The 26706-nt window shown below is 54.7% G+C and overlaps 1 protein-coding gene across 1 annotated transcript in view; it reads left to right on the forward strand.

The window, feature by feature from the left end:
• The window catches only part of LOC119107385 (uncharacterized), a 77152-nt gene continuing 50446 nt past the window's right edge, over window positions 1-26706 (forward strand). Inside the window, 6 exon segments of the mRNA XM_037230819.1 lie at window positions 1-17; window positions 2522-2632; window positions 8734-8842; window positions 9070-9294; window positions 9388-9558; window positions 25251-25349. Coding sequence (XP_037086714.1) covers window positions 1-17; window positions 2522-2632; window positions 8734-8842; window positions 9070-9294; window positions 9388-9558; window positions 25251-25349 — 732 coding nt within the window.

The following is a 26706-nucleotide window of genomic DNA, read 5'->3' on the forward strand; positions in this document are numbered from 1 at the left end:
ATGTCGCAGCTGCGCAAGTACGGACGCCCGGGGTCGTCAACGATTGACAGCTAAATTGCACTCTGTGCTGAACATTCTGCAGTTCGCAGGTGACTATACATGCCTGTGAAGTGTGTCTGTAATAATTAGTATAAGCACGCGGTAAAACATCTCCGAAAATTTGTGTGTCACCTCACCTATCCAACGGCTGATTCATTGGAGGATATGAGCTATGGCGCAGGCAAAGGGGAAGGGAGTACGTGCCTCCCTTGGTTCCGTTCGGCGCTTCAGGACCGATGATTAGGAGGATAATTTCATGTCCGGAAGGGACCGAAAAACTGACTGGAGGTCTGTTTAGAGATCACAATCCGCAGGAACGGGTATTAAGATGTGACAGTCAGGGTACCTTTGTCCCGATGTGAGGTTTCCTACATTGCCTCAACCCCTATAAGGGCGTATATGTTGGTCGCGCACCACTAGAGTCGCACCGTAAGTTTCATGTCCGTGTGGGTTTGGGAGCCGAGGCCAAAAAGACGCCAGGGCCAGCGATTTACATTGCTTGGGTCCCAGTGGGGCCGGGCCGGAGGGAAGGGCCCTCAAACGACAGTCAGAGGCTCCTATGGACCAATCGGGGGCCTCTGATTCGATATGGGTCTATAAGTCGGTCAGACACCTCCAGTGCCGCACAGTCGACACGCTGTCGGTATGGACCTGAGGGCCCACTTCCCAAGCAGCGACAAACCAAAGTCGGCGATTTACATTGGTCGGGCCCCTGTGTCTGCCAGGGCTCCACAGTGCCTAACAGGTGGTCCTTTGCTGGAAAGGTGCCCGAGTCGACTAAGGGCAGTGTTTGATGAGGTCCGGAGAGGGACCCGAAGGGCCCCTCGCGAGCAAATATCAGGGTTTAATTGGATGCTACAAAATCCCAAAGGGCTGGCTCTAGATCACCTAAAGGATCCTGGCTCGCAGGACCATGGCCTGCAACATCAGTCAGAGCGCCGCTTGCCCTGAATGAGGACACCCTGAGAAAATGTAAGCCTTTACGTCGGCCAGAGACTACCAACACCGACTAGTTGGCTCCGTGTCGGTCTGAACCGTCTAGACACAGTTCCCGAGCAGGAACGAGGCCGATACCCCGATTCGTATTGGTCTGGGTCCCTGAATCAAGGAATGAGGGAGCCGGCCAAGGGCCGTGTTTGAAGGGGACCCGAAGGGGGGCATGAAGGGCTTCTCGAGACCAAAGATCAGGGGCCCGATTGGAAAGTTGGATGGCTCAAACAGCTTGCTGTAGGCCTTATTAAGAGTCCTTGTCGTTAGGGCCGTGATCTCAGACATTAGTTAAAGGACCTCTTGCGTCTATTGGGGGACCCGTGGAATAGTGCGATTTTCTTTGTCGGCCAGAGATGACCAACACCGAACAATCGACCCCGTGACCTCTACGGGCCCTACAAAAATGTGGGCCCCGGCGTCGGTGTCGGTCAGGAGCCCACCGTACCTAATAGGGTGTCCAATATCAAAAAGGGGCCCCGAGTCGGTCAGGGGAACATTTGCTAAACAGGGCCGGGACTGGACCCCGCATACCAGGGGGTCTCTTGCGTTGGTCGGGGCCCTCTGACGATGAAACGAAACATGAAAACTTATGCTGAGGGTCCACACTGAGAAGTGAGGCAGTGAAAGGGTTCTGTGTCGGTCAAGGCCCTCGGCGCCGGATGGTGGACCCTCCACCTGACTGCAGCCAGGAATGTTCCACAGTGGAAGATATTGAAGCAAACATCAATAAGCATGAAGAATCGATGCTTTTGGATATCAATTACACAAATGCGACAAATTACGCCTCTAGAGTGAATGCTGCCGCTGGCCAGAGCTTAAGGTCGAGCCTGGTCAGTGCCTTTTGATGGCCACAGCATGTCAGTGGAGCGCGACAGAAGGTCACGGTTACAAAAAGACACTATGAAGACTACAGGAAGATTACATTGCGACGCTTTTCCGCAATATTTCAAGATCTTTCACATTTCGGTTAAATATTCATAGATTTAAACCGTCTTAGGTCACTGACCTGACGTGATCTGGACAAGGGCCGTGAGCGAGATTTTACAAGGGGAGGGCTGGGAATACGACTAAACATATCTAAAATCCTAGTTTGGCGCATTTTTCATCAGTGAGGAAATAAATTCGTGCCTTCATTCCTGCGCCGGTTTATATTCTCGACTTGCAGATGACTGCTAATGATGTGCCGGTCCCCAGTGACTGTTTATGATGTGCCGGTCCCCGGTGACTGTTCATGATGTGCCGGTCCCCAGCACGCGACTGTCGTGCGCTGTCAGTGACGAGCCGTCTGGTCCCAGTCGCCGTGTGTGCCGGGCGTATCTCGGCTCGCACGCCACCCTGACCCTCCCACCCCCAGCGCCGCACGGTGCACACCCGAGGGTGACCGCCTGTCGGCACAGACGCCGGGCTCGCCTTGCCTCCGGCCGCCGGGGAAGCAGTACTGGTCGTAATGGCAGAGCCACTCGGAGGCACCGCCTCCTGGTGGCGGCCTCAGCGCCGAGCTGCGCCAGCTGCCCGCCTTTCACGACACGCTGACCGTCGACGACGACTGGACCACGCTCATCGCCATCGGCGACGCTGGCGTGCTCTACATGCTGCAGGTCATGTGACCGCGCTGGCGGCCTGGCGAGCGTAGAAACTAGCGGCCGGCGGAGGTAGCTGTAGTGCGCATGGCGCTTGGTAGGTGGCGGTGGTGGACTGCGCTCGCGCGTCAGGCCGATGCGGGTCCACACGTGACGCCGCCGCTCTGGTAATCTCAAATCAACTACAGGCATTTGGCGGACTGACGCTGGTGGTCGCAACACCGCTAACAATGTACAAGTCAGCAGTTCACCTTCTGCCGGCAAATTTGCCCTTTGAATATCTCAGGAACCAAGCTTATTTATCTGACCTCTTGGTACAGAACCACTATCAACAACGAGGCATTCGGAATGCTGTCTCCCGTAGATCAGTGTCTCTAACCCCGGTGTCATAACTGAGCTGGGCGTTCCGCGGCGAGGCTAACGTGTTACGCGGTCCCCGCTGTCCAGCGTTGCCATGGAGATTCTCCGCGATGTCTGTCTGCCAGTCGCGCGTACCTTTCGCGCCGCCGGGCCGTCCCGCGGGGCTGCGACCCCGCCGGCGCTGGGCCAGGCCGATCGCGGCGCGGCGCGGCGCTCGGCCGGAGGAGGGCGCGCCGGCGGGGCTATGACCAGTGTGTGTCGCGATCGGATGGGCGGGCCAGCTCAAGCGTGAGGTGATGAGGTCCGCCCCTCTACAGGTCACGGGAGCGCACAGGCGAAGCAGTCTTTCCCCATGCGTGCCTTTTGCGACTGGCTGGTCGGTGGGGACCGTGGCGCCACGCGAACATGCGAGTAACCATGATAACCATGCTACCAGGGAGTAACCATGATGTTGTAAGCTCGGGAGGGCAATGGACCTGCTAATAGCGGCGTTCTTCAACAGTAAGCTCGTGGCAGTGAACCCCTGTGCACACTGATGCGTTTCTCTCTGTTTTTTTGCGGCATATTCTGTACCGAAGGCGTCGCATGGACTCTTTACTGGATTCCTTTCCACGCACGGCGTTGAGTCCTTGCCCTTAATGTAATGTTAGCAGCAGTAAGGGACGGTACCCCTATCTAACAGCTCACATAGCTTAGCCCACCTAACTTCTGACAGGCCGATGTCGAGATTGCCGTCCTCTGTGGCAGTCTAGCTGCAGCCCTCCAAGTCATGCACACCGGGATCAGCTGCAGACTGGTTTGCTCTCTGTGGCCTCAAAAATAGCATGACGTCATACAGTTCGGGCCAAAGCCATGCTTCAAGCGCCGACCTGCGACAGCCCGCCCGCCCGCAGAAAACGGAACTGAGACGCAGCAGTGTGAGTCGGGCTAATGTTGCCTCCGGCTTCGACTGTCCGAACTGACGCTCGAGGGAAGAATCCCAACCGGCCGTTGAGGCGCCGGGCTATTCCACGTATGCTGTGGGGAGGCGGGGGTGGGGGGCTTCGAGGGCATCGCCCGGAGGTGGCCCGTGTTCAATTCCAGAAGCAGATAGCTGGTTATGCGTGTTAACAAGTCAAGCTTAGGCGAGTGGCAATCCTCTCATCGTGACAGTAGAAGGGAGGAGGTTAGTCTGCCGCATCCACATAGGTCACACATCACATGGTGTTCTCCTCTCAGCAGGGCAAGCGCCGGCATGTCCGCGCTGTGATCACACACTGTCCGTCGGTCATGTCCTCGTGCGGTGCCCACACTTTGCCACAGCGCTATCGTCACTGTAGCCGTCATATGCAACGTAGAGTTTCCTTGCGTTCGCTCATAGGCGAGGACCCCACTACCGAAGTGAGAGCCGTATTTTTACCTCTTAACGGCACTGACTTCACGATCATTCAGTCATCTTTACGGCATCTCCTGACGTTGCACGGCTCTGGCTGAGAGTGCTCTGGCGTGCTGAGCTCACGCGCACTGTGTAGGAGTTGCTTTGCACTCTGCGTGATGCGGTCGTTCATTTTGCACAGCTTGCGCTTGTTGAACATGCGTCGGAAACCTACAACAGCAGCCTGATATGATATAACACGGAATAGTTCTGCACAGCCATAGTTTGAGCGCAACTGACCGCGGCTGTCGACGCGCCCCTGAGCTCAAATAACAATAACCTGCTTCCCGTCCCATGGCCGTGAGCCAGGTCAAACCATATGCTTCCTGTCTTTTCCGCCGGGAGGTGTTGACGGTGCTCCTGTCGCAGCTCCCGCTCCCGCCGGGAGGTGTTGACGGAGCTTCTATTCCAGCTCCCGCTCCCGCCGGGAGGTGTTGACGGTCCTCCTGTCGCAGCTCCCGCTCCCTCCGGGAGGTGTTGACGGAGCTCCTATTGCAGCTCCCGCTCCCGCCGGGAGGTGTTGGCGGGGCTCCTGTCGCAGCTCCCGCTCCCTCCGGGAGGTGTTGACGGAGCTCCTATTGCAGCTCCCGCTCCCGCCGGGAGGTGTTGACGGGGCTCCTGTCGCAGCTCCCGCTCCCGCCGGGAGGTGTTGACGGGGCTTCTATTGCAGCTCCCGCTCCCGCCGAAAGCGTCACTTTGCAATGAGGGTCACGACGACGACAACGTCCCGTGGCGCCACGTCAGCGCTGAGCGTGCTGACGACGTCCCATAGTGTCTCGTGATCGCTGAGCGTGCTGACGACGTCCCGTGGCCCCTCTTCATCGCTGAGCGGAAATGGACGTCGCTGGACAATCCGGCTTGTAAACAGCGTTTGACGAGACTAGGCGCTAGTTGAGTAGGTTAACAAAAGGCGGAGCTGCCTGTGGAGCTTGTGACGTGCTCATCTCTACACATTCGCCTGTGCTGTATGAGCCGACGGAGCCGACGGCGCCTGTCGTTGCAGTCAACGCCGGGTCGTAATCTGCCGGTTACGACCGGCCCGGGCAGTATCGGCTGACCGCGCTGCAGTTGGCAGCCAGCCGGGTAAACCCTACCCCGGATGTTTGGTGCCACCGGTCCAGACGTTCCCCGCCCGGGGGTCGCTGCAGCATACCTGACGGAGAAAGAAGTGCGCGGACGCGGGCCACACTGCGCAGCGGCAAGTACTAATGGTCGGCAAAGTTCCTGCGCTGCTGCCGACATCCAGACCGCTGTCGTTTCTTCGCGCGGGGAAGCCACTTAGCCCTTGTCTAAACGAGTCGTTTTTCGGACGGACGGCGGGACGATTGTTTGGTTCGGCCACTCTGGCAGTGTTGGCAGGTGAACAATGTCGGGTCGGAAGTTTGCACCGGCTGAGCTAGAAGCTCTGCTTATTTGGTCCCGACACCGAAAACTTCGCCGCCGATCCCTTTGTTGATGGCATGCCATCAGCGTGAGGGACATGTTTTTCGGTGTTTGTTTCTGTTAGCTCTGTGCTCGGTTAGCACATGGCTTCGTCGCGTAGTTTCTGCTCGTAACCGTCTTCAGCTGGTGTATTCGAATGTAACAGAGCTGTGACCCACCGACCCCCGGGCGTCCGGCTCCAGCGCGGCCAGGCTAGGCAAGTTTTTCGAGGTCAGGCAAGTGGTACACGTGCAGGGAACGGGTCACGGCAGTACAGCGCGACCTGCAGCTGCAAGGATGTGCTAGCAGTACCACTAACAGACGCACCAGCTTTGGCATCAGGTCGCAAGGCTACGTCCGGCATTTCGCAGCGAGACTGTCCTAGAGAGGGTGTGACCCGACGACTGTGTGACACACGCAGAAACTCGGCCATCAGAACGCCACCGGGTAGTGGAACACAAGCCAACTCGTCGACAACTGCAAGGGGCATTCAAGGACAAGTTCAGCAGTCATCAAATGAAGTCCTTCTGGGTTGTACACTCTGTGTCAACGACGCTGTCTTTTTACTAATTCAGTACTACACAACATTTGCTCATATATCATTCTAGTCGCTGTAAGTTAAAAGCATATCAGAAACATCGACATCGTACAGCCTTTTGTCTCTGTCAGATGAGCTGTTTAACTTCGGCGTTCCCCAATCCAAACTGGCAGTGGTCAGTAGACGTAGTTTGTCGAAATACCCGTAAATCTACATAATCCTTCTTTTGCCACAGCCTTACCAGCTACCATGAGAAACAGAGCAAAGTGACGTGCGTTTAAGCTGCGGTGTATGTTTGAGGCAAGCTGGGCTTTTAACGCCAGCGAGACTTGTTTTTCTTTTCTTTTTTGTTTTTGAAAAAACTTTTGTTTTTCTATCCGGCGTATCCCATGCACGCAATCGATGCGTCCACGCTAACAAAACCAGGAGGCCCGGTGAAAGCGGAAGTGACACCTGTCTGTCCTCGCGCCACGTCAAGTCCTGTAGCTCACTACCCGCAATTACCTGGACTTACGTGACAGCCGTTGGCTGTGAGCTGCTTCAGAAACATCCCGTAGTTTAGTGTGAGCTAGTACGAATATTTCGGGATAAGACAAAGTTATCTGAACATTTTATGAACGCGTTCAGCTGCTTGGGTCACTTGTGCCCGCACGCTCTGCTGAAGGCGGCGACAGGGTACGCTGTCGCACCGGGCGGAATTTGAACCGGCGTCACACAGTCACAAGTCTGGTGCTTGACGAAACTCAAACTCCGGGCCTACAGCTTGTTCCCTGACAAGGATACGGGCAGGTCTACGGTACTGCGGAATCGACAGGACAGTATTGCTTGTTGTAAATGAGCGACTGGACCTGACATGAGCTACGGCTAGAAAATCTCCCTTTGCGACCTGTATCACCGGGATTTTACGGCTGCACTCAGTTGCTGAGGCTGTATGGCGTCGCCTGCCTTCCATCCTCGCAGGGAAGGACGTACACCGTGGGGAGTCAGCCCCGTGCCTCTGGTTTGCCACATGCTCAGCTGACACCATTAACACCGCCCGCTATACTACCGGCATTCTTACCGGCACTTATTTTCCTCTCTTACTTTTGCGATTTAGGGCGGGCAATAAAGAACGGCAGTTGCCATCATGTAGCTGATACCGAAACTTAACCGAACGGATCTGATCAAGCTGAAGGCTTCCATAACGTGTTGCAGCGCCTCTCCCATACATTAAGTGGAAACAGTTTAACCTGCGTAAAGCGTTGTTGTGCTCAAGCATAGACTCTGCACTGCTTAAAAATTCCTTGCGATGTGCCGACTGAGGCTGGTGACATAAGTCAACAAAAAGGACCGAATGATTCACGTTTTCAGTGACCATGAAAAAGCATTGCTGCAAAGTCCTCATGGCGCAGTCTTTCTCAGTCTAAATCGCAACTTGTAATACTCTAGAGCAGTCATCCGTCTTTACTATACCACACAGGCTACTTTATGTCCTCTGCCAGGTATGTGCTCATTTTTGTCTCCCGGCACTAAATGTGACACCAATTCTTACACGTTCAAAATCGGCAATTAGCCCCTGCGCTCGTGTGCGCCGACCGGCTGCGCTCATCGACCAAGATCTCTGTTATCACGACTGGTCCTCTTCTCTCCCGTCAAACTACTGCTAGTCTCGTGCCATTTTGATCCCAGGTTGCCTAGCTCAAGACCTGATTTCGGCCTTCGCACTATAGTGTTCTTTTTGCAGTGTCGATGATGGTGATTGGGGGTTTTGGGTGCGCTGACTTCTGAGATCACTTTGCACCCACTTTTTGCAACGTCATTGCATCATTGTTGCTCATTCGTCTCGATGATCGAAGTAAGTTAATTACATTTTCGTCATTTGGCAACGTCGCTTGAGAACCACGCCTAATCAATTTACTTGTAGGTAAGATTTTGAAAGCATGACGGAGGTTTAAAAAGATGCGCTTCTTGTTCCTGCTAGCTTGATGGCGGTACCAACAATGGATGTAAAGGTATACGCCCGTCGAAAAGCGTATATGGCTCTACCCGGCCTCCGATCCTACATTTTCGGTTAGTTGACAATGAGACAAGCTCTGCCTGAGACTTCACTCGCGATGCATGTTAACCACGTGTTCGTGCACAGAGCGTGGCGCCGCTGCCTCTGACGAGCGTCCGGTCGCCGTTCCCAGCGCGGCGCGCCGGCGCCGGCGCGGTCCGGGCCGGCGGCCTCGCCGTCTCGGCGCGCCCGCCGCCGCCACCGCCGCCGTCGTCCCGACAACGGCCAGTCGAAGCCGGAGCGGCGGCGCGTCGCCCCGTGCCGCGCCCTCTGCAGTCATTCAGCCGTACAACCTCCGCGCCGATCTGATCCGCAGCGGCGGCAGCGACGGCCGCCCAGCCATGGCCGGCGACAGGGCCTCGGCGCCCGCCCAGGGCTCCGGCAAGCAGGGCGGTGGAAAGGCCGGCGAGCAAGGCAGTCAGGGCTCCGGCAAGCAGGGCAGTGGAAAGCCGGCGAGCAAGGCAGTCAGAGCTCCAGCAAGCAGAGCAGTGGAAAGCCCAGCGAGCAAGGCAGTCAGAGCTCCGGCAAGCAGGGCAGTGGAAAGCCCGGCGAGCAGGGCGGTCAGAGCTCCGGGAAACCCTCTGGCAAGTCCGTGGATCAAACGAGCCAGAGCTCTGCGAAGCCCGCTAACAAGCCTGGAGAGCAGCCCAGCCAGAGCTCGTCAAAGTCCGCGGCGAAACCTGGCGACCAGTCCAGCCAGGGTTCGTCAAAGCCGGCCGGCAAGCCCGGTGAGCCGTCGCCGAAGCCGTCCGACAAGTCGGCGGCGCCGTCCGCCGACCAGAAGCGGCTGTCGGACAAGCCGAACGGCTCCGAAAGCCCGCAGCGCAGCCCACGCAACGCCAAGCGCAGTCCGCCGCACGCCGTCTCCCTCGACACGGCCGGCGACGAGCGCAAGGCGGCCAGGAAGGCGCGCAAAGTCAGCGCCGTGAAGGGCGCGTCGGCCGATGTCGAGCCGGCCGGGTCAGCCGCTGCCGGCGGTGCTGACCCGGCCGGCGGGCCGTCGCCCGAGGGCGACGAGAAGGAAGACCAGGCAGGCCAGCGCGTACGCGCTCTGGCCCGCCGCACGCTCGCGCTCTGCCAGCGCTCCGACTGGGTGGCCGTCGAGCAGAGCCTGAAGAGCGTGGAGCGAGCCGGCCAGGAGGCCGGCGTGGCCGAGCCGCTGCAGGACGTTGTCGATGAGGTGAGTCGGCGAGCGGCGGGAGGGGCGGGAGTGGGGGCTGATGGGACCCGTCAGCACCGCCGATGCCCCCAGCCTAGCGATACGGCGTCGAGGCTTGGATGGACGCTGGTTGAAGTGTAATCGCTACTGGCTGGAAGCAGGATATCGGACAGGAGGCGGCAGGAAAGGCGGCCGGTCTGTGGGGCTTGGCTGTGATTTGCGCGCGCGGGCAGGGCTTGCCCACCTCGTCAAACACCAGTCGGTCGGCCGAGCTGCCGCCGGCTGGCCATGTACTTGACGCGCCGCCCTTTCATTACCCTTTCGTAGTCAGTCAAACCCATTATTTTTCCCTCCCAGCACCTGTCAGAAGCGAATCTGGCATCGCGCCTGAATCTCTCGCTTGCTCACATTAGGCTCATGTCGTCATTACCAGGGTGCTGTATTTGTTCCACAGCCCTTCAATCCCCGGCGGCGAACGGGCTGTATTTGTTGTTTTGTTTTTTTTACACACGAATTTGCGTGCCACCACACCGCTGAAATTGAGGGGACAAATCATGGTTGCGAAGGCAAACAGAAATATGGAGGAAGCAACCTGACCCGAAAATGGTATTTTTAAGTTGTGAAATCATGCGTTTTATGAAAAAGCGCCACTGGAGATGAAAATTAGGTGGGACACGCCACCCACCTATCCAATCCCCAAATGGGCACACCCAGGTACACAAACAGCGTCATTTGGAGGTGAGAATTAGGAGGGACATGCCACCCACCTATCCTATCCCCAGTTGGTCACACCCAGGTACACAAACAGCGTCATTTGGAGGTGAAAATTAGGAGGGACATGCCACCCACCTATCCTATCCCCAGTTTGTCACACCCAGGTACACAAACAGCGTCATTTGGAGGTGGAAATTAGGAGGGACATGCCACCCACCTATCCTATCCCAAGTTGGTCACACCCAGGTACACAAACTGCGTCATTTGGAGGTGAAAATTAGGAGGGACATGCCACCCATCTATCCTATCCCAAGTTGGTCACACCCAGGTACACAAACTGCGTCATTTGGAGGTGAAAATTTGGAGGGACATGCCACCCACCTATCCTATCCCAAGTTGGTCACGCCCAGGTACACAAACTGCGTCATTTGGAGGTGAAAATTAGGAGGGACATGCCCCCCCACCTATCTTATCCGCAGTTGGTCACACCCAGGTACACAAACTGCGTCATTTGGAGGTGAAAATTAGGAGGGACATGCCCCCCACCTATCTTATCCGCAGTTTGTCACACCCAGGCACACAAACAGCGTCATTTGGAGGTGGAAATTAGGAGGGACATGCCACCCACCTATCCTATCCCAAGTTGGTCACACCCAGGTACACAAACTGCGTCATTTGGAGGTGAAAATTAGGAGCGACATGCCACCCATCTATCCTATCCCAAGTTGGTCACACCCAGGTACACAAACTGCGTCATTTGGAGGTGAAAATTAGGAGGGACATGCCACCCACCTATCCTATCCCAAGTTGGTCACGCCCAGGTACACAAACTGCGTCATTTGGAGGTGAAAATTAGGAGGGACATGCCCCCCACCTATCTTATCCGCAGTTGGTCACACCCAGGTACACGAACAGCGTCATTTTCAGAGTACGATATAACACTGGAATGTCATATGCCATACCGAGGTATTACAATCGTAGACATCGTACCGCCGTAAATAGATTGTTCCGGTGAACAAGAAATCTGCAAGATAATGAGACTGTTAAACAATTATCAGCTGGTGGTGTGTTTGGGCAACTTGCAACGCCCATGTGCCGTTTAGCTTTGCTTGCAATTTGCATATATCAGCTCCCTTCAGTTCGATCCGTTACTAACATACGTCGCGAACTGAACGCAAAGTCGGGCTGAGATGTCAAGTGTGTAGTATCAAACTGAAGATACTAAGGCAAGGTATGAGTGGAAAAATATTCTCAGGAATTCATGGGAACTATCTTGAGGAACCCTGCAGAGGTGTACTCCAACAACGCTCATCATTGCAAGCAAATGCATCCAAAGACTTTGGTTCGAACGCTTTTGTGGGCTACAACGGCTGGTTGTGATCAATAATAACAGCTTATGATGTATGAGAGCGTACCTTGTTCCACGCTTCACATACAATTGGTATATATATATATATATATATATATATATATATATATATATATATATATATATATAAATACTGTAAACAAATTGGGCAGCTTCACACATTTGTGCGCACTGTGACTGAGACCGCGTGGGGCCGAGACTACTGCGTTTCTGGCGGATTGTTTATCATCAACGCGACTGTGAGTCGTAAGCCTGTCAGACGTATTCGGCATCACCTAATGATTTTACCAATTATATAATCGTCTGTTTTCCCCGTCTCACCAAGGCCCTCCAAGCCCGGTGCGGCGGCCGTTGGCGCAACTATAATGATTGGCGGCGGTATTGGTTTAGCGTCGGCCGCGGACGCCTCCAATCCTCTTTGCCGGCTGATGCTGTTTGCTGGCGTGTCCACACAGGCGCGTGCCGACTTAACCGGCAAGTCCGCCGACGGCCGCCAACGTGCAGGCCGCGCCGCCGCGTCTGTTTGGCTATTTTACTAGCCGTGTTGGGCCGTTTCATGACGCGGCGTCATTAGTGGCGCAACGACTCGCGTCCGGTGCCGCTAGCGGGGGCAAGCGGACGCCAAGCGCGTCCGGACTGGGCTCACCGTGCCTCCGATGGCCTCTCAAGCCACTCAGCGACGCCCACCTCGCATGGGGAGAGCCATGACTCGAGGTGCGCGCCGGCGGTATCGCGCTCTCTCCGACACTGTTTTCGCACGCGTTGAGAGTCCTTGAGACGGTGCGCGTCATTTTGTCGCTGCGGAATTATCTCCCGCTGAAGCATGCTCACCGAGGGTCCTTGTAAGTGGATGAGCGAGCTCAGCTGTAGCTCCTCACATCAAACGAGTTCGCAAACCTCTAGACGCTGAGTTATGAATTAATCCCGCGCCGGCGGCACGCGGGCGGCGAGTGCGAGTGTGTGAGTGGTATGGACTTAATCACGCGATCGCAAAGCATTCCATGTCCACGCATTCGCGACGTTATGGAACGGCGCTTAAGTGGCTTTTCTATCGCGGCCAGTGCTGTAGTGCCGGCCTAACCAAATGTCAATTTGAATTGCGTTGTGAAATCGAAAGAAAAGGATGAGCCGGGAGGAGCACAATTCATAGCATTACCTTTGAACTAGAATTAGATCCTTCTACCGAGAATTCCACATGCTAATGTGTGTCCCACATTCAGCTACCAACGGGCCAATACGAGGTCAGCCTGGCAACGTCTGCCGTGTCTGTACATGTATGCGACACGCGAAGGTCATTCGGGGAGCTACAATGGTCAGCCGCTCCCGTAAGCCAGGCTGTCAGATAATGAATTGTCCGATTAACCGGGACCACGTTTTAGATGAAGAGCTTGAGCGAAGGCGCAGAACAGTTAGGAGCTGTTATATGCCACAAGCTATCATTCGAAGCCAGTCGGGGCCATTTACTTTGAAATTCAGACAATGTCAGCGGCTCTGGTTCAATTTGAGATTTGTCGGATGCCGCGAACTGTCACCAAGCATTATTGTCCAGTGCGAATGTTACGTTCGGTGGGTGCTATCAGTAGTTACTTCAATATGGCTGTAAGTGATTACAAAAAAAAAACATTTCCAATGTACTGAAGGGTGATCATTTTTTTGGTGGTGCATATCACTTTGCTACTTTGTTAGAAGACCGCCATTTACGGGCTACGTATATTGTGTTGTTTGTCTGTGCGGGATGCTGGAACATTTGGAGCACATTTTGACCTCCCGATATGCTTTTCCCAAAGAAATCATGGTCGCCCTGTTTTCGCAATACATTTTGAATGCTACGGCTGCTTCGGTTTAACAAAAAAATCCCCACCGCAAATCATTTTGTCATCTTTTAACTCCAACAGTTAGAGGATCAATGTCTACAGATTTGCTTTCACCCGTTGTGTGACTGGGCCGATTTATCATTTTTCCAGTTTTGTGAACTAAAATTGTGCACGAATGCCTTTTACTGGACGTGGGCCACATGCTACTCTTCGTTCTAGCTCTGATTTGTCAAAATCAATGCGCTTTTGGCAACGGTAATATTGAAGCTGGCTACAATGTATGCTTCAACTTAATCACGCAATGGGAACGTACAAGCTCAAACTTCTAAATAGTTACAAACAGTCCGTGGTCCTTTGTTGTCATTGATGACCGCAACGATTGCACTGTCTTGAGGAAAATTCACTAACAAGGGCTGTCCGAACGTTTCGTTTCATGTGACAGGCACGCTAAAAAATAAATCGGGCCTATCTAAAATGATTGGAATGTGCAGACCGTTTTCCGAAGCATTCACTCAGAGAACCAATGAATGTTTACATAAAAAGGCTTGCATTGATTCAGAGTAATCGATAAATGTTTCTATGAAGATTTACCAGCGTTATACTCAGCGAATACTTGCATCCGTGCGAGCGGATCGTCTGGGAGTTGGGAGTCCAAATAGAGTTTCATCCCATTTATCTCCATGCAGCACCTTAATCACTTTGACATCACTGGCTTGCATGTCGCTACTGCGCCATAAACCGATGTGCCTCGCGTCTTCCCAGAGCCGGTGCCAGCTACGTTCCCTCTTGTTCATGTGTGTCCCGTGTTTTCATGTGTTGTTTGTGCCCATGCCCCCATTCCCGAGGCCGCAATATGCAGCCCTGAACACTGTCATCACTGTCGCGTGGTACAAAGATGCGCTCCCGCGACTGCCAGCTCGCCGACACGAGGCCAGTATTTCGTCCAATAAACTCGCTCATGTCCGTGGGCACGGGATGCATAATCGTGTCATGAACCGCTGATGCTGGAATTCGGCTGTCCGGCTTGCACGGCGATGGCATTCGTCCTTTTTTACATCGTTTTTGCTCCCACGCAATGTCGTAACTTGCCCACCAATCATCTTTCCCTTCAAAGCCACGCTCTTAATTGTTCCAACTTGCCAAACGCGAACGAACAGGGACAGCTGCCAAGTAGACCACACACGACGTGTTCACATGACGTCGTTGCATGTCTCATGATCGAGAAAAGCGTGTAAGCATCATTCCCCACCAGCCACTGACACTCGACCTTTTAAAGATTGTTACTGGCATGCCAAACGCAAGCAATCAGGAACAGCTGCAAGTTACACAACAGACGCCTCAGGAGGGAAGCGTGTTAACATCCTGCCCAACCAGCCACCAACACTCCATCTCCGTCCTGGTCTGAACCGCCTGCCATCCTTCCGTGACATCCCTCCACCCTGCCGTGACCCGTGCCCACCCAGAGATCACGCCTGCCTGACACACCCCTACCCGTCTGCGGGGGCAGGCCCGGCGGCTGGGCGGGGCGGGAGTGCACGACCGCGCGCGCCCGTGTCCGACGCGGGTCCGCAACGGCTCCGGCCGCTGGAGACTTGAACGCGACCGGAGTATTGGCGACAAGTGCGCTCGGTGCGACCAATTGAGCAGCGACAGTGACGGCGATTCGGCATAGGAGAGTAACACCCAGTAGAAGAGCGCCGAGTGCGTGAAACGGCCGCAGCCGGCAGGGAAGAAACGCGGAACCCGCAGCAGACGAGCAGCGTCGATTAGGCGAAGGCGGGGGACGGTAGGCGACTGAATATAGTAATGGAGTAATGAGGAACACGGAGATAGGACATGCACACCCACAGTGATGTGGGATACATTAATTACTCAGAGAAGATGTTAATGCCAAAGAAGAGAGGTGGGGAAATAAACCAGACAAGGCTGGGGAAAGTGATGCATGCAACACACGGTGTTAGTAAGTACCTCGAAAGGATTTGGGAAGGGGGTAAAGTTATGGTAGAAGAAGTACTGGCAACGTCTAATGGATGCGTTAAGGGTATACGGACACCGAGACGTCCTGTGCCAGGCTTAGTCTGAGAACCCCACCAGCACGGCCAACGTCCATAGTAGTGTATACGACGACGGTGTTGTTATGGTGATGGGCCCTTTCTCCTTCGAGGCAGAAGCATAGCCCATAGCTGCGCGATACGTCGCACCGCCATGTACGGTGTGCTCACGCGGTGGAGGCGACCGGTGTGTCCCCGGGGGAGGTAGGGTTGAACTGTAGGGATTAAGCGTCCCCCTCCCGGAGAGCTCGCGCTTTCTGATTTCTTCCAGTGTTGAGACACCTCTGGCGGCTTTTGATGTGGGGTGTCCGAGGTCGCGTGCCCCGAACAGCATACGCCTAGCTCGATCTTCCGTGTGACTCGTAAACAAAATGTATTCACAGAGCTCCGTATTTAGCGACACATTCTCAATTGCCTCGCCAACTCTTGATGAATCGGAAGACACCCTGTTTAGTGTGCATTTTCTGTTGTAACGACACCTTTAACTCGTTTTTTCGCTGCTTACATGCCTCACACTCACTCGCCATAGTGGGTTTTCCTTGGCACTCGCGCTTCACGTACCTACTAGCGTGAGTGAGCACCTAGTCACAACGCAGGTGCACTGCATACGCAATCATTGCGCTAGATCGAGAGTCGCTCATGCATTTTTAACCACTGGCTTTTCACTGCCGCCCTTCAGTTGGCCCGGGGGTAGCACAATTGCGGTTCAGTAAGGACAATTAAAAGCCGATACCATCAAATTGCCCGTCAGCTGGGCCACGGCGCTGAATGACCGCTTTACTTTCGGCTGCACTATACATATGTTTGGCTTTCACTTCACGTGGCACTCTGCAGAGGAGCAGAGGGCCACGATATTCAGAGAGTGCACGGTCCCGCGGGCTCGCCATGAGATAGGCGGCAGTGGTGCCGTGCCGATGTGCGCTGTGGCGCCACGGCCGGAGCCACCTTAGTTGTTTTTGCGAGCAATCTTTAAGTGGCAACGTGGTAAAGCTCTGGGTTTTATGTCTTGCATTGGTACTGTGTCTCAGTAGTGTCTTTGCTTGGATACGGTGGGGATCGAATGGGAACGGGCCGGATATTGTGCCCGATATCGGCAAGTGCCATTGAGCTGGCATTGCAGGCTGGATCTGGCATTGTGGGCTGGATCTGGCATAGTAGGCTGGATCTGGCATGATATGCTGGATCTGACATGGCAGGATGGATCTGGCATAACGGGTTGGATCTGGCACGGCAGGCCGGATCTGGCATGACAGGCTGGATCTGGCATGCGTAGTAAACAGACTCCTACCGTTGTCGCTAATCCCTCATCTGCGACAATTGTCCGTCAGCACAGAAGGGGTCGTAAGCAGATTCAGTGCAAATCGACAGTCCAGAATCCATATCGTAAAGGTAAGGCTTGACCTTGGCATCGAGGAAATTGGGGAATGGGGGCGCCCAAATGAATCTCTATGTGTACTGGACCGTTGCAAGCTGCAACGGCTTGGCTGCTGCCTGGAAGGTGATCAGCTCACCCTGCAGGAGTGGCTTATCACCTCCGCCAGCTAATGGGCAGGCGTGTCTTGTATTTGCATTCCACTTGAGTTAAGAGTTCGCGAGATCCATTTAGTACATGTGTAAAATATGTACGGCAGGCGAAACACTATAGTGGTCTCCGCTCCTGGCACAACTGTCCAGCACTGAGTACGCAAGTCGATCTCACTCTCCTGCAGGTCACCTCAAATTTCGGCCTACACCTGGCACGATCGTTTGCCGATGAGGGGTGCCTCGGCTGCAGCTGGCCGCCGGAGCCGGGCCGCGGCGCCCGAGGCGGTCGTTGCTCCGGCTGGTCCACTCCCCGCGATGTTATCTGCCGGCGGTAACTCGCCGGCCGGCTGTGTCCGACCGACACGGCCAGGTCGGTCGCCGGCCCTGACCTTGACCTGACCGGTGGACAGAGCAGGGTCGGCCGGTAGCGTCTGCGGACTCCTGGCTGCTGCCGTCCCTGGTCGGTTTGAAGGGCCGTCGCTGTCTCAGCATGCATCAGCAGGACTTAAGGATGATCTCGCACATGGCGCATCAGCGTCTGCGGTGTGCCACGCTAGGCTGGGAGGTGCTGTCCTTTACGGATACTTGTGACCTGTGCACTGTGCAATGTTGCACTGTGCAATGACCTGTGCACTGTGCATGTTTGTGTTAAGCCTTACTACAGTTACGCACGCTGTAGCCTTGCTGATGACGCTTGCTAACCAGCGTGGACGGCTGCCGTATACTGTGCTGGCCTTGTGCAGTACCGACAGGCGGCGCAACCGCCTGCACTCTTTTCTGTCGTTTTCCTAGCGCATCTGTTTCTATGTTAATGACAATTGTTTGCCTACCCACGTCTGTCCAGCCCCTGTGTTGACTATCCGTAGGTACACTTGCATCTCTGCGGACACATTTGTGACATGTCCACGACCACTTCTCGTCTCGCTGTCTCTCCGTCCCATCCTCCACCGCCGCTATCAGATGAAAGCGACGGCAGTAACCCATTGTGTATACTACAAGTCACAGCTACAGACGCCGTTGTGAAAACGCGTCGCACGTGCGCCTCGAAACCGCCCCGCAGCGGAGGCCCCGCTGCGTGCCTGGCACCCGGCCCAGGGTCAAGGTCAGGCCGCAGCACCCGACTCGGTCGCCGGCGCCGTTCCCACCGTTTCAACATGACGCCTGTGGCGCGTGTATCACGTCGTGGCGTCACGTGCCAGCTGGGACGATTTGCAGCCGCGGCGAAGGCCGGGCAGTGTGCGTTAATGGCGGGATAATGGCTGCACCGCGAAGTTCCTGGCCGTTAAACGGGTCAGCCATGAGCGTCCGGCTCAGGAGCTTATGCCCGCGGTCAGCCGAACAATGTGCGTTAACGGCCAGATTGAGCTCCTTCAGTGCAGGGTCCTCGGGGGTCCGGACAGCATGCGTTAATGGCAGGATAACGACAACCTGCCAGGTCTGGCTAGTCCACGGACCTTGCTGGCGCGCCTGAGGACAGTGCCCGGATGTAGACTCATATTCTGACCTGACTGTGGACGATGTCCGGTTGTAGACTCAGACTCGGACCTGACCGTGGACAGTGCCCGGGTGTAGACTCAGACTCGGACCTGACTGTGGACAGTGCCCGGATGTAGGCTCAGACTCAGACCTGACTGTGGACAGTACCCGGGTGTAGACTCAGACTCTGACCTGACTGGACGGTGTCCGGGTGTAGACTCAGACTCGGACCTTACTGTGGACAGTGCCCAGTTGTAGACTCAGACTCGGACCTGGCTGGGGACAGTGCCCGGGTATAGAATCAGACTCGGACCTGACTGGAGGGCGTCCAAGTCTTGTGCGCGGCATGGCGGCGATGCAATGGGCTGAGCTAGGGTGGTCATACTGGCTAACCGGACAGCGACCGCCGCTATGCTCGACTCCACAAAGCCGCTCGTTTGTAGAATCGTGCAGGCTTGGTGGTAGCTCAGCGCATGAAAATGCCGCAAACAATGCCAGACACCCTCTTGACGCATCTTTGGCGAGGGGATACTTGCGTTCGAGACACGTGACTGGTTGACTGCACTGGTAGCTCAGTTGGTTATAGAGCGCCTGCCTTCCCACTTACCCATCCGTGACGGGAGTCGAGTTCGAGTCGGTTTAGGCGCTCGTTATTCCCCTGGCTAGGACAGCCTGCAGCCAGTGCAGCGACCCAGTCAGAGGATGGGTAATGTCAGAGGGCGGGGGAATCGTACCGAGCATTGCAGCACTTAAGGCTTTCGCGGCAAAATTGTGCCACTGAACCAGGACTTCCCGGTCGGATTGTGGAGTCAGGGCTCACTCAACAGGCACAGCTTAGCGTGAGTGCTGAGCCAAGAAATCCTTAAAGCAAAAGCGTCGGACAAAATCTCAAATTTTTGCTTTTTGCATATTTTATTTATTTGTCCATCACGGTAGCTCAGTTGGTTAGAGCACCTGCCTTCCGATCCACCCACACGTGGCGGGCTGGGTTCGAGTCGCTTTATGGACTCGCTATTTGCTCTTGACAGCTATGACCTGCGGCCTATGTGTGGCCATACATCACCTGTGGTAGCGGTCGCGCTAAAAAGTCAGTTGACGTCAGAGGGCAGGACGGACCGTGCCGAGAATTGCGGCATGTTAAACTTTCGCCACTAAATTATGCCGTTGCCTAGAACTGCGCGATCGGATGGTAGGGTCCAAGGCTTATACAACAGGCACTGCTACGTGTGAGCTCTGATTCCAGAAATCCAGCCATTCAAAGGATTCGGATCAATTCAAAAAATATGTTCGAGACACGCTGTCCATCCATCGATTGCCGACCCTCGTCACTGTCTTTCTGTAGCGGTAATCGCTTCCGGACCGCCGGCAGCTCCAGCTCCGCCGGGAAGCTCATGAAGTTGAGCCTGTGACCTGTTATGCCCTCAAGGCCAACATGCCGGGTGTCTGCACACAATTCACGCCGGCTGCGTTCGCAATAGCGGAGTATTTGCCAGAGCGCCAAGCCTGCACACACGCACGGCTCGGCTGCCGTCGCGCTGAGCTCCAGCATGATTGAGTTCAGAGCCGCGTGGCGTGATACGGGTCGTCAGCTCACGCCATGTGGAAGTCGGGGATCATGGCATGCGGGGACAGCGTCAAGGATCATGGCGTGCGCTATTTGAAGACAATTACCATATTCGTTATGTGGCTGTGAGGGCAGCTTAGCTTTGTGCGACGGCAAAGTACCAAAGTTTGTTACCGGAGATCGTTTTAGTTCTGGTCCGGTGAGGCCTCAGGCTGCAGGCCTTCCGCCCTCCTGGTGTGCACACATACTGATACTTTATCATTTCCAGCGAAAGCAGTAAACATCTAAACTTTGCAGAGGCATCACCTCCTGCACGAACTTTGCGCATAAGTGGCATTAGCTTGAACGCGCACATTATGCTGGCAATAGTGATGGCATGCTATTCAAAACTCGTTAAGACCACTTGCCTCACAGTTTTCCTGAGCACGATAAATACAATTTGTAAAGTCGTCGCTAAGAGCATGACGTGCGACACGACTTTCCCATCATCCTTCGAAGAGACCTCTCCACAAGAGCTACCCAGCTCAACCCGGCATGTTGCTGTCCGGCCCGCTGTGGGGCCTCTCACCAAGTCCCTCCACGAGGCGTGGCTACATTGTGATAAGAGCCGGAAGAGCCCCGGGAGACAAAGCCCCGAGCCTCACGGTATTTCTGCTGTCTCTGTTGGATCGTGCGCGACTGCTGGTAGAGATGTGTGTTGCTGCTCATAATTAGTCTGCTGTGAGTTTGTGAACTCGATGAAAATGCAGTCGCGTCTGTTGCGACGTTTCCTTGTCGGTCGTATAAAACTTTGTTTTGGCAGCACGAACATACGTTCTCTGCAACTGCGTTGCAAGGGAACGGTATCAGGTTGATCCAACCGCAACGCAAAGTCAATTCTTTACCTTGATGGGTCATTCATACGCAGACCAACAGTTTTGGAAACAATGGAAACTATCCCGGGTACAATATATATATATATATATATATATATATATATATATATATATATATATTAGAGAAAAAAAGCATCATCTGTTCCCTTACCCAGACAACGCTTGTTCCTACTGCCTGAGGCCATAACGCTCCGTGTTCTTTTTACGCCAGTCTGAGTTGTACAAAGCTTCATCCAAGCTTTAACCCAGTTTTGTGGGGCCTGCCTTGGCGTGTGTCAGTACGGCCACGTGAAGCCCCCAGGCACCTCCGACGAAGGTCGCCCCACGCCACCGCCGGCTTCGCAAGGTCGCACCCTGAGCCCTCTTCCATACAGCCAGTCTCATAGATAATTGGCCGGCTGCTTAGCAACGTGATGTAACCGCATGACACCGGCTCTCGTTGTCATCCCGGTCAGACCGGCGAGGCGTCGTAGTGACACCAACGTCAGGACTTCTCCTTTGTTAAAACCACGGAGAGAATGTTAAGGAAAATCGCGCAAACGCTGCTGAACAAGGCTATTTCCGGCCCTAACATGTTACCAATTTCAGTAAGTAATTTCAATCAAGGCTCTGACGTCATCACGCCTGTCACCGCGATACCGCTTTCTTACAAAAGATCATGATTTGGCGTGGTGCCTGACTTGGGTTTGAGGAACACCGCGGGCATTGCCTGATACCGGAGATGTGTGCCTGCAATTGAAAACTTGAAGAAATGCCCAACACACATCATTGCGCGGCCAGTCGCGCATCGGCAGCTGTAGGATTTCAAAAAGGAAAAAGTGCATGCAGACATTTCTAACTTTCCACGTTCTAAATGGGCCATCCGTTCTACGTTTCGGCACAAATTTGCTGCAGCGCGGCGCGGCTCGGGACGGGGGGGGGGGGGAGCGTGACTCCGCCGGTCCCGGGAATCGCTCCCCCCCCGCTCCGGGCGAGCGCATGGGGAGGGGCTGCGTCGGTCACGGTGATCGATGCGTGCGGTCGGAGGCTGTTTATTTCTCCGGTTGGCACGGCCGGCTCCGAACGCCACTGCACGCGACTAATGACGCCTGTAATTGGGCGGTTTATTGGGCTTTCATAGAGTGATTTACCGAGCCGCCGGCACCATGCGCCGTTCGCATGTAATCCGAGCAGGGGCGCCGCCAGGCACTGAAGGAGGAGCCCGCGAAGGGGAGGGGGGCATAAACTTAACAAGGAGCGCAAAAGACGTTTTCGTAACGTGCTCAACAGACAGCGCATTTTCGCCAGGCGAGCGGACACCGCACCTCCGCGGCTGGCGTGCGAAGCCGCCGTTTGTCCGGTAAAAACTCCGAGACGCTGCTCCACTTCCGAGCTGCCCTCCCCCCTCCCCCCGCTAGACATCGCACGGGCGGCCGTTTTTCTGCGTCACGACAGCGGCGACTGCACGCGTGCCAGCGGCGATCGCCGCCGGCGCTGACCTCTGGCCCCAGTCAGGCCATTAGCGGTCATTAACGCTACACGTCGCCCGAGGGCAGGGCAACAGGGCGGGGCGCAGGTCACGGGCCCCGCCCGGAATGCGGTGATGCGTGGACGCGGCGGGCGGGGAAAGGGGTGACGAAGACGCGTGCTGAGCTGCATTGGCCCCGGCGGACAGGTGCCTTGGCATGCGCTCCGAGTGTGTATGCCGGCGCACTGGCACGGCCACAGCAGGCAAATGTGGTGCTGTCGTCACTTCTATCCTCTTCCCCTTCCTCCGTGTTATGAATGAGCTATTTTGCTTGAAATGCCATTGCTCGAGTGCGCATAATGTAGTAATTATTCTGAATGCAATGGGAAACATCTTCTGTGTTGAGGCGAAACCTAAGTGTTATTCTTTCAAAACACTTAAATGACTCTCTGCGTTTATTTAGAGAGATTTGCACCATTGGTTGATATTTTAACAGCTATGCTTTTAAGGGCAGCACATTTTCAGACTCCTAGTTCCTACAGACTCAGAGTGCTCTGTTGCATGGCATACCTGTGCGAGGAAGCTAGCGCGCTACTGACGGCGACAGAGGCAGCGCAACGCACGCCCTTGCTCCGGTCAAGCGACCCACCGCAGCGTTCGCAGCCGGCGGCTCTCGCTCGCGTCCTGTGCAGGCGCGGCGGGCCGGCCGCGCCACCGGCATACCTACGACTCGATTCGCTGCACTGTCGAGAGGCGCCCACCCAGCGTCGGAGGTCGGGTCACCGCTGAATAAGCCGACGTGGTGACCTCGGCACTGGTCTTGACATGGCCGCCCGCCGCCATAACGCCGGATGGGCCGTAAAGGTTCGGCCGAAGCTCGTCTTCCAGCGCGGCCCGTGTGGCAATCTCGATACGATCGGCCGGCCAGCGCCACTTATGCCGCCGCGACTGGTGCGCTTAATTCGCGATGTGCGACAGATGAAACGACGATAGATCCTCTGGGAGGATGAGGAGTAGAGGGGAGATGAATTTGCACCTTACTTGTTTCCATTGGCGACATAAAGTTGGTACTAATTTTTCCAGAGATCGGAGTGCGACTGCCCCTGCCCCCCCCCCCCCCGCTTCTACCATTTCTGTTGGATTCCAGTAGGAAATGGTGTAGTCAACAGACGGTCCCACGGCAGTGAATCTGGCCTATGAAGGTCATTTATGCGAACGATTTCGATACAGCAATCCATCTCCGGTCTGCAGCGGTGACAGCGAATCCCAGTCGTACCAACAGTCTCATCCTCTTCCTCCGCAACACCATAGCCCTGCAAAGCCCTAGCCCTAACCCCAGCCAGCACACCACAGCGACCACATCCGCCACCAATCTGGGTGAAGGTCTGTCGGGCCGGCCGGCGGCGCCGGCGGGTATTCGTCGTAAATCAGAGGTGAGTGGGCTTGCCGGACTATTAACGGAATCGGCCGATTATCTCTCCGATCACGCCGCCGATTATCTCGCCGATCACGCCGCACTATCGGTGACCGGCCCGCCTCGTGGAGTCCGGTCACCGTGACGCGCTGACGCCGCGTTCGGCCGCGTGGCCCCCGCTCGTGAACAGACGGCGTGGCTGAGACCGCGCACCTCGTGGCTGCTTTGCTGCCGGTGGACGCGCCGCGAATGACCGCGCTGAGATTGGACGCGTGTTGCGTCGAAAGTGAGATTGCATTGAGCTTGCGAGTTTGCACGCGTCGTGTGACTCACACTCCCTATCGTACTTTACCGAGAGCATGCTAAGCTATCACGTCGTTTTTCATAGTTTGTATACGAATCTGTAGTTCGTATGGACACTGCCATGAATGGTTGAATGTAAGGGCTGCGGCCAGGTAATACCCACCATGTGGACGCAGCCGCGGCCGGAAGCACTCTCCCCTCTGCCATTACACGCGCTCCCACCCGATCACGCACGTACGGGACGGGGGCGGCATGTTGTCCTGGTGGCCGCGTGCCGCTGGTGTTCGGACTGCAGAGGGCCTAGCCCCGTCGGCTCGCTGACCGGCCGCGTGCCGCTGGTGTTCGGACTGCAGAGGGCCTAGCCCCGTCGGCTCGCTGACCGGCCGCGTGCCGCTGGTGTTCGGACTGCAGAGGGCCTGGCCCCGCCGGCTCGCTGACCGGACGCGTCCCGCCGTCCGACTGGGTCAGCTTCAGACCACCGGCCGCTCGCGTCTCACAGCTGTCAGTTGGGGCTGGCGCGTGTCTGCAGTCTGGAGCGTAAACTGGACCCTCATTCAAATCTCTTGAGGCGATACATACCAGAGCAGTCTTACTCCACAGCATCAGGTTTTCCTGTTCTTGCACTTTTTGGCGAACTAATTTTTTAAGTTTTGGTAAGACGTTGCGGGTCTGAAACAAGCGCAACGGGTGAGGAGGGGGAGGAGGGAGGAGGGAGGAGTAATGTGCCTCCGGAGAGATTTGAATAGCCATGCACGTGTATACACCTATTGCTTTCTGGACAAGCTCTCACCGGGAAGTTTAGTCATTTCCAGTCATCTCAAGTCGTATGCTGTCCTTTTTGTTTTCTTAATAAACCCCATTTAGTTCAACTAAAAAAGTTCGACGGAGTGACAAACTGAACTTGATTAGGCTTAACAGATTGTGTCAAACTCATTTATACGAGTTTCATTGCCATTCTGAATATGTGTGGCTCGAGTAATACATTTGAGGAGTATCTCGTTCAAGTTGCTCTCATGTGCTGAATTTGCACTGGTTATTCAATGAAAGTTGCTCTTAATATCTAAGACTGGATATCACATTTTTGCCCTCATAGTCAATGGGCCAACTTTGCATTAATAGTCGTGACATGCTCGATTTCGTCTGACTCATGTTCTTGTTTCAGAATGGCTACACTCCCCTTATGTACGCAGCGAAGGACAACCGGGTAATTGTGGTGGACAAGCTGGTCGAGCTGGGATGCAACGTGAACCACATGAGCGAGGTGAGTGAAAGTGACGGGAGTCTTAGCGTTCTCTAAAGGCGTACTTATGCCCATTGCTTATGCCCGCCTATCTAACAGCGTATCAAACAACTGCACATTAAAGTGAATTCCGCACAAATTGCCGCTGCAAATTCATTTACATGTTGATCACAGTGTTCTACGCGGAGAGAGAGAGAGAGAGAGAGAGAGAGAGAGAGAGAGAGAGAGAGAGAGAGAGAGAGAGAGAGAGAGAGAGAGAGAGAGAGAGAGAGAGAGAGAGGAGAGAGAGAGAGAGAGAGAGAGAGAGAGAGAGAGAGAGAGAGAGAGAGAGAGAGAGAGAGAGAGAGAGAGAGAGAGAGAGAGAGAGAGAGAGAGAGAGAGAGAGAGAGAGGAGAGAGAGAGTAGAGAGGAGAGAGAGAGAGAGGAGAGAGAGAGAGAGAGAAAGAGAGAGAGAGAGAGAGAGAGAGAGAGAGAGAGAGAGAGAGAGAGAGAGAGAGAGGAGAGAGAGAGAGAGAAGAGAGAGAGAGAGAGAGAGAGAGAGAGAGAGAGAGAGAGAGAGAGAGAGAGAGAGAGAGAGAAGAGAGAGAGAGAGAGAGAGAGAGAGAGAGAGAGAGAGAGAGAGAAGAGGAGAGAGAGAGAGGAAGAGAAGGATGGAGAGAGTGAGGGAGATAAGGAGGGAGAGGGGGAGAGAGGGAGAGAGGGAGGGAGGAAAGGGGGATGGGGAGGGAGGGAGGGAGAGGGAGAGAGACAGGGCGAGAGATGATATATATATATATATATATATATTATATATATATATATATATACATATATGCATATCTGTCATTCTGCTCTGTCCAGTTGTCAAAACAAGAAAATGATATTCTGCAATGAGACGTTTCAGTTTTAGTTGAACCTGGATCAGACTGAGCAAACAGTTCTTTCCATTTCCTATTGTAAAATGGCTAACTGACGCATTATCTGATCTGATATATCTAACTGCGCTATCTGTGGGACATACTGGCAGCCTCTCTCACGACACTTCTTCAACATAATTTGTAAATATATTTTGGTTTCAAAATGCGCCCCTTTTGAAGGTATGATGTTCTCAGCACATCAGCCCACCTTCCCCTCTGATCCTTCGGCATATCACATTTTTGCTCTACAATTTCTCCGAGCCAACAAATTTTACATCTTATTCGAGTGACCTGCTGAGGTAAAGTGGACGGATTTGGGTTGATCTACCGATGTTATTTCTGTCACGATGATAAATCATGACATATGACAGTTGATAAATGGTTCACCGGCTGGAAATATCTAGTCCTCTGTATCCGCGATATAACACCGCACATTCGCACATATTACGATGAACACCACGTACCTTGCGAACAGAAACACA

The sequence above is a fragment of the Pollicipes pollicipes genome, unplaced genomic scaffold (genome assembly GCF_011947565.3).
Source record: "Pollicipes pollicipes isolate AB1234 unplaced genomic scaffold, Ppol_2.1 Scaffold_6686;HRSCAF=7923_pilon_pilon_pilon, whole genome shotgun sequence".
NCBI classification, from domain to species: Eukaryota; Metazoa; Arthropoda; class Thecostraca; order Pollicipedomorpha; family Pollicipedidae; genus Pollicipes; species Pollicipes pollicipes.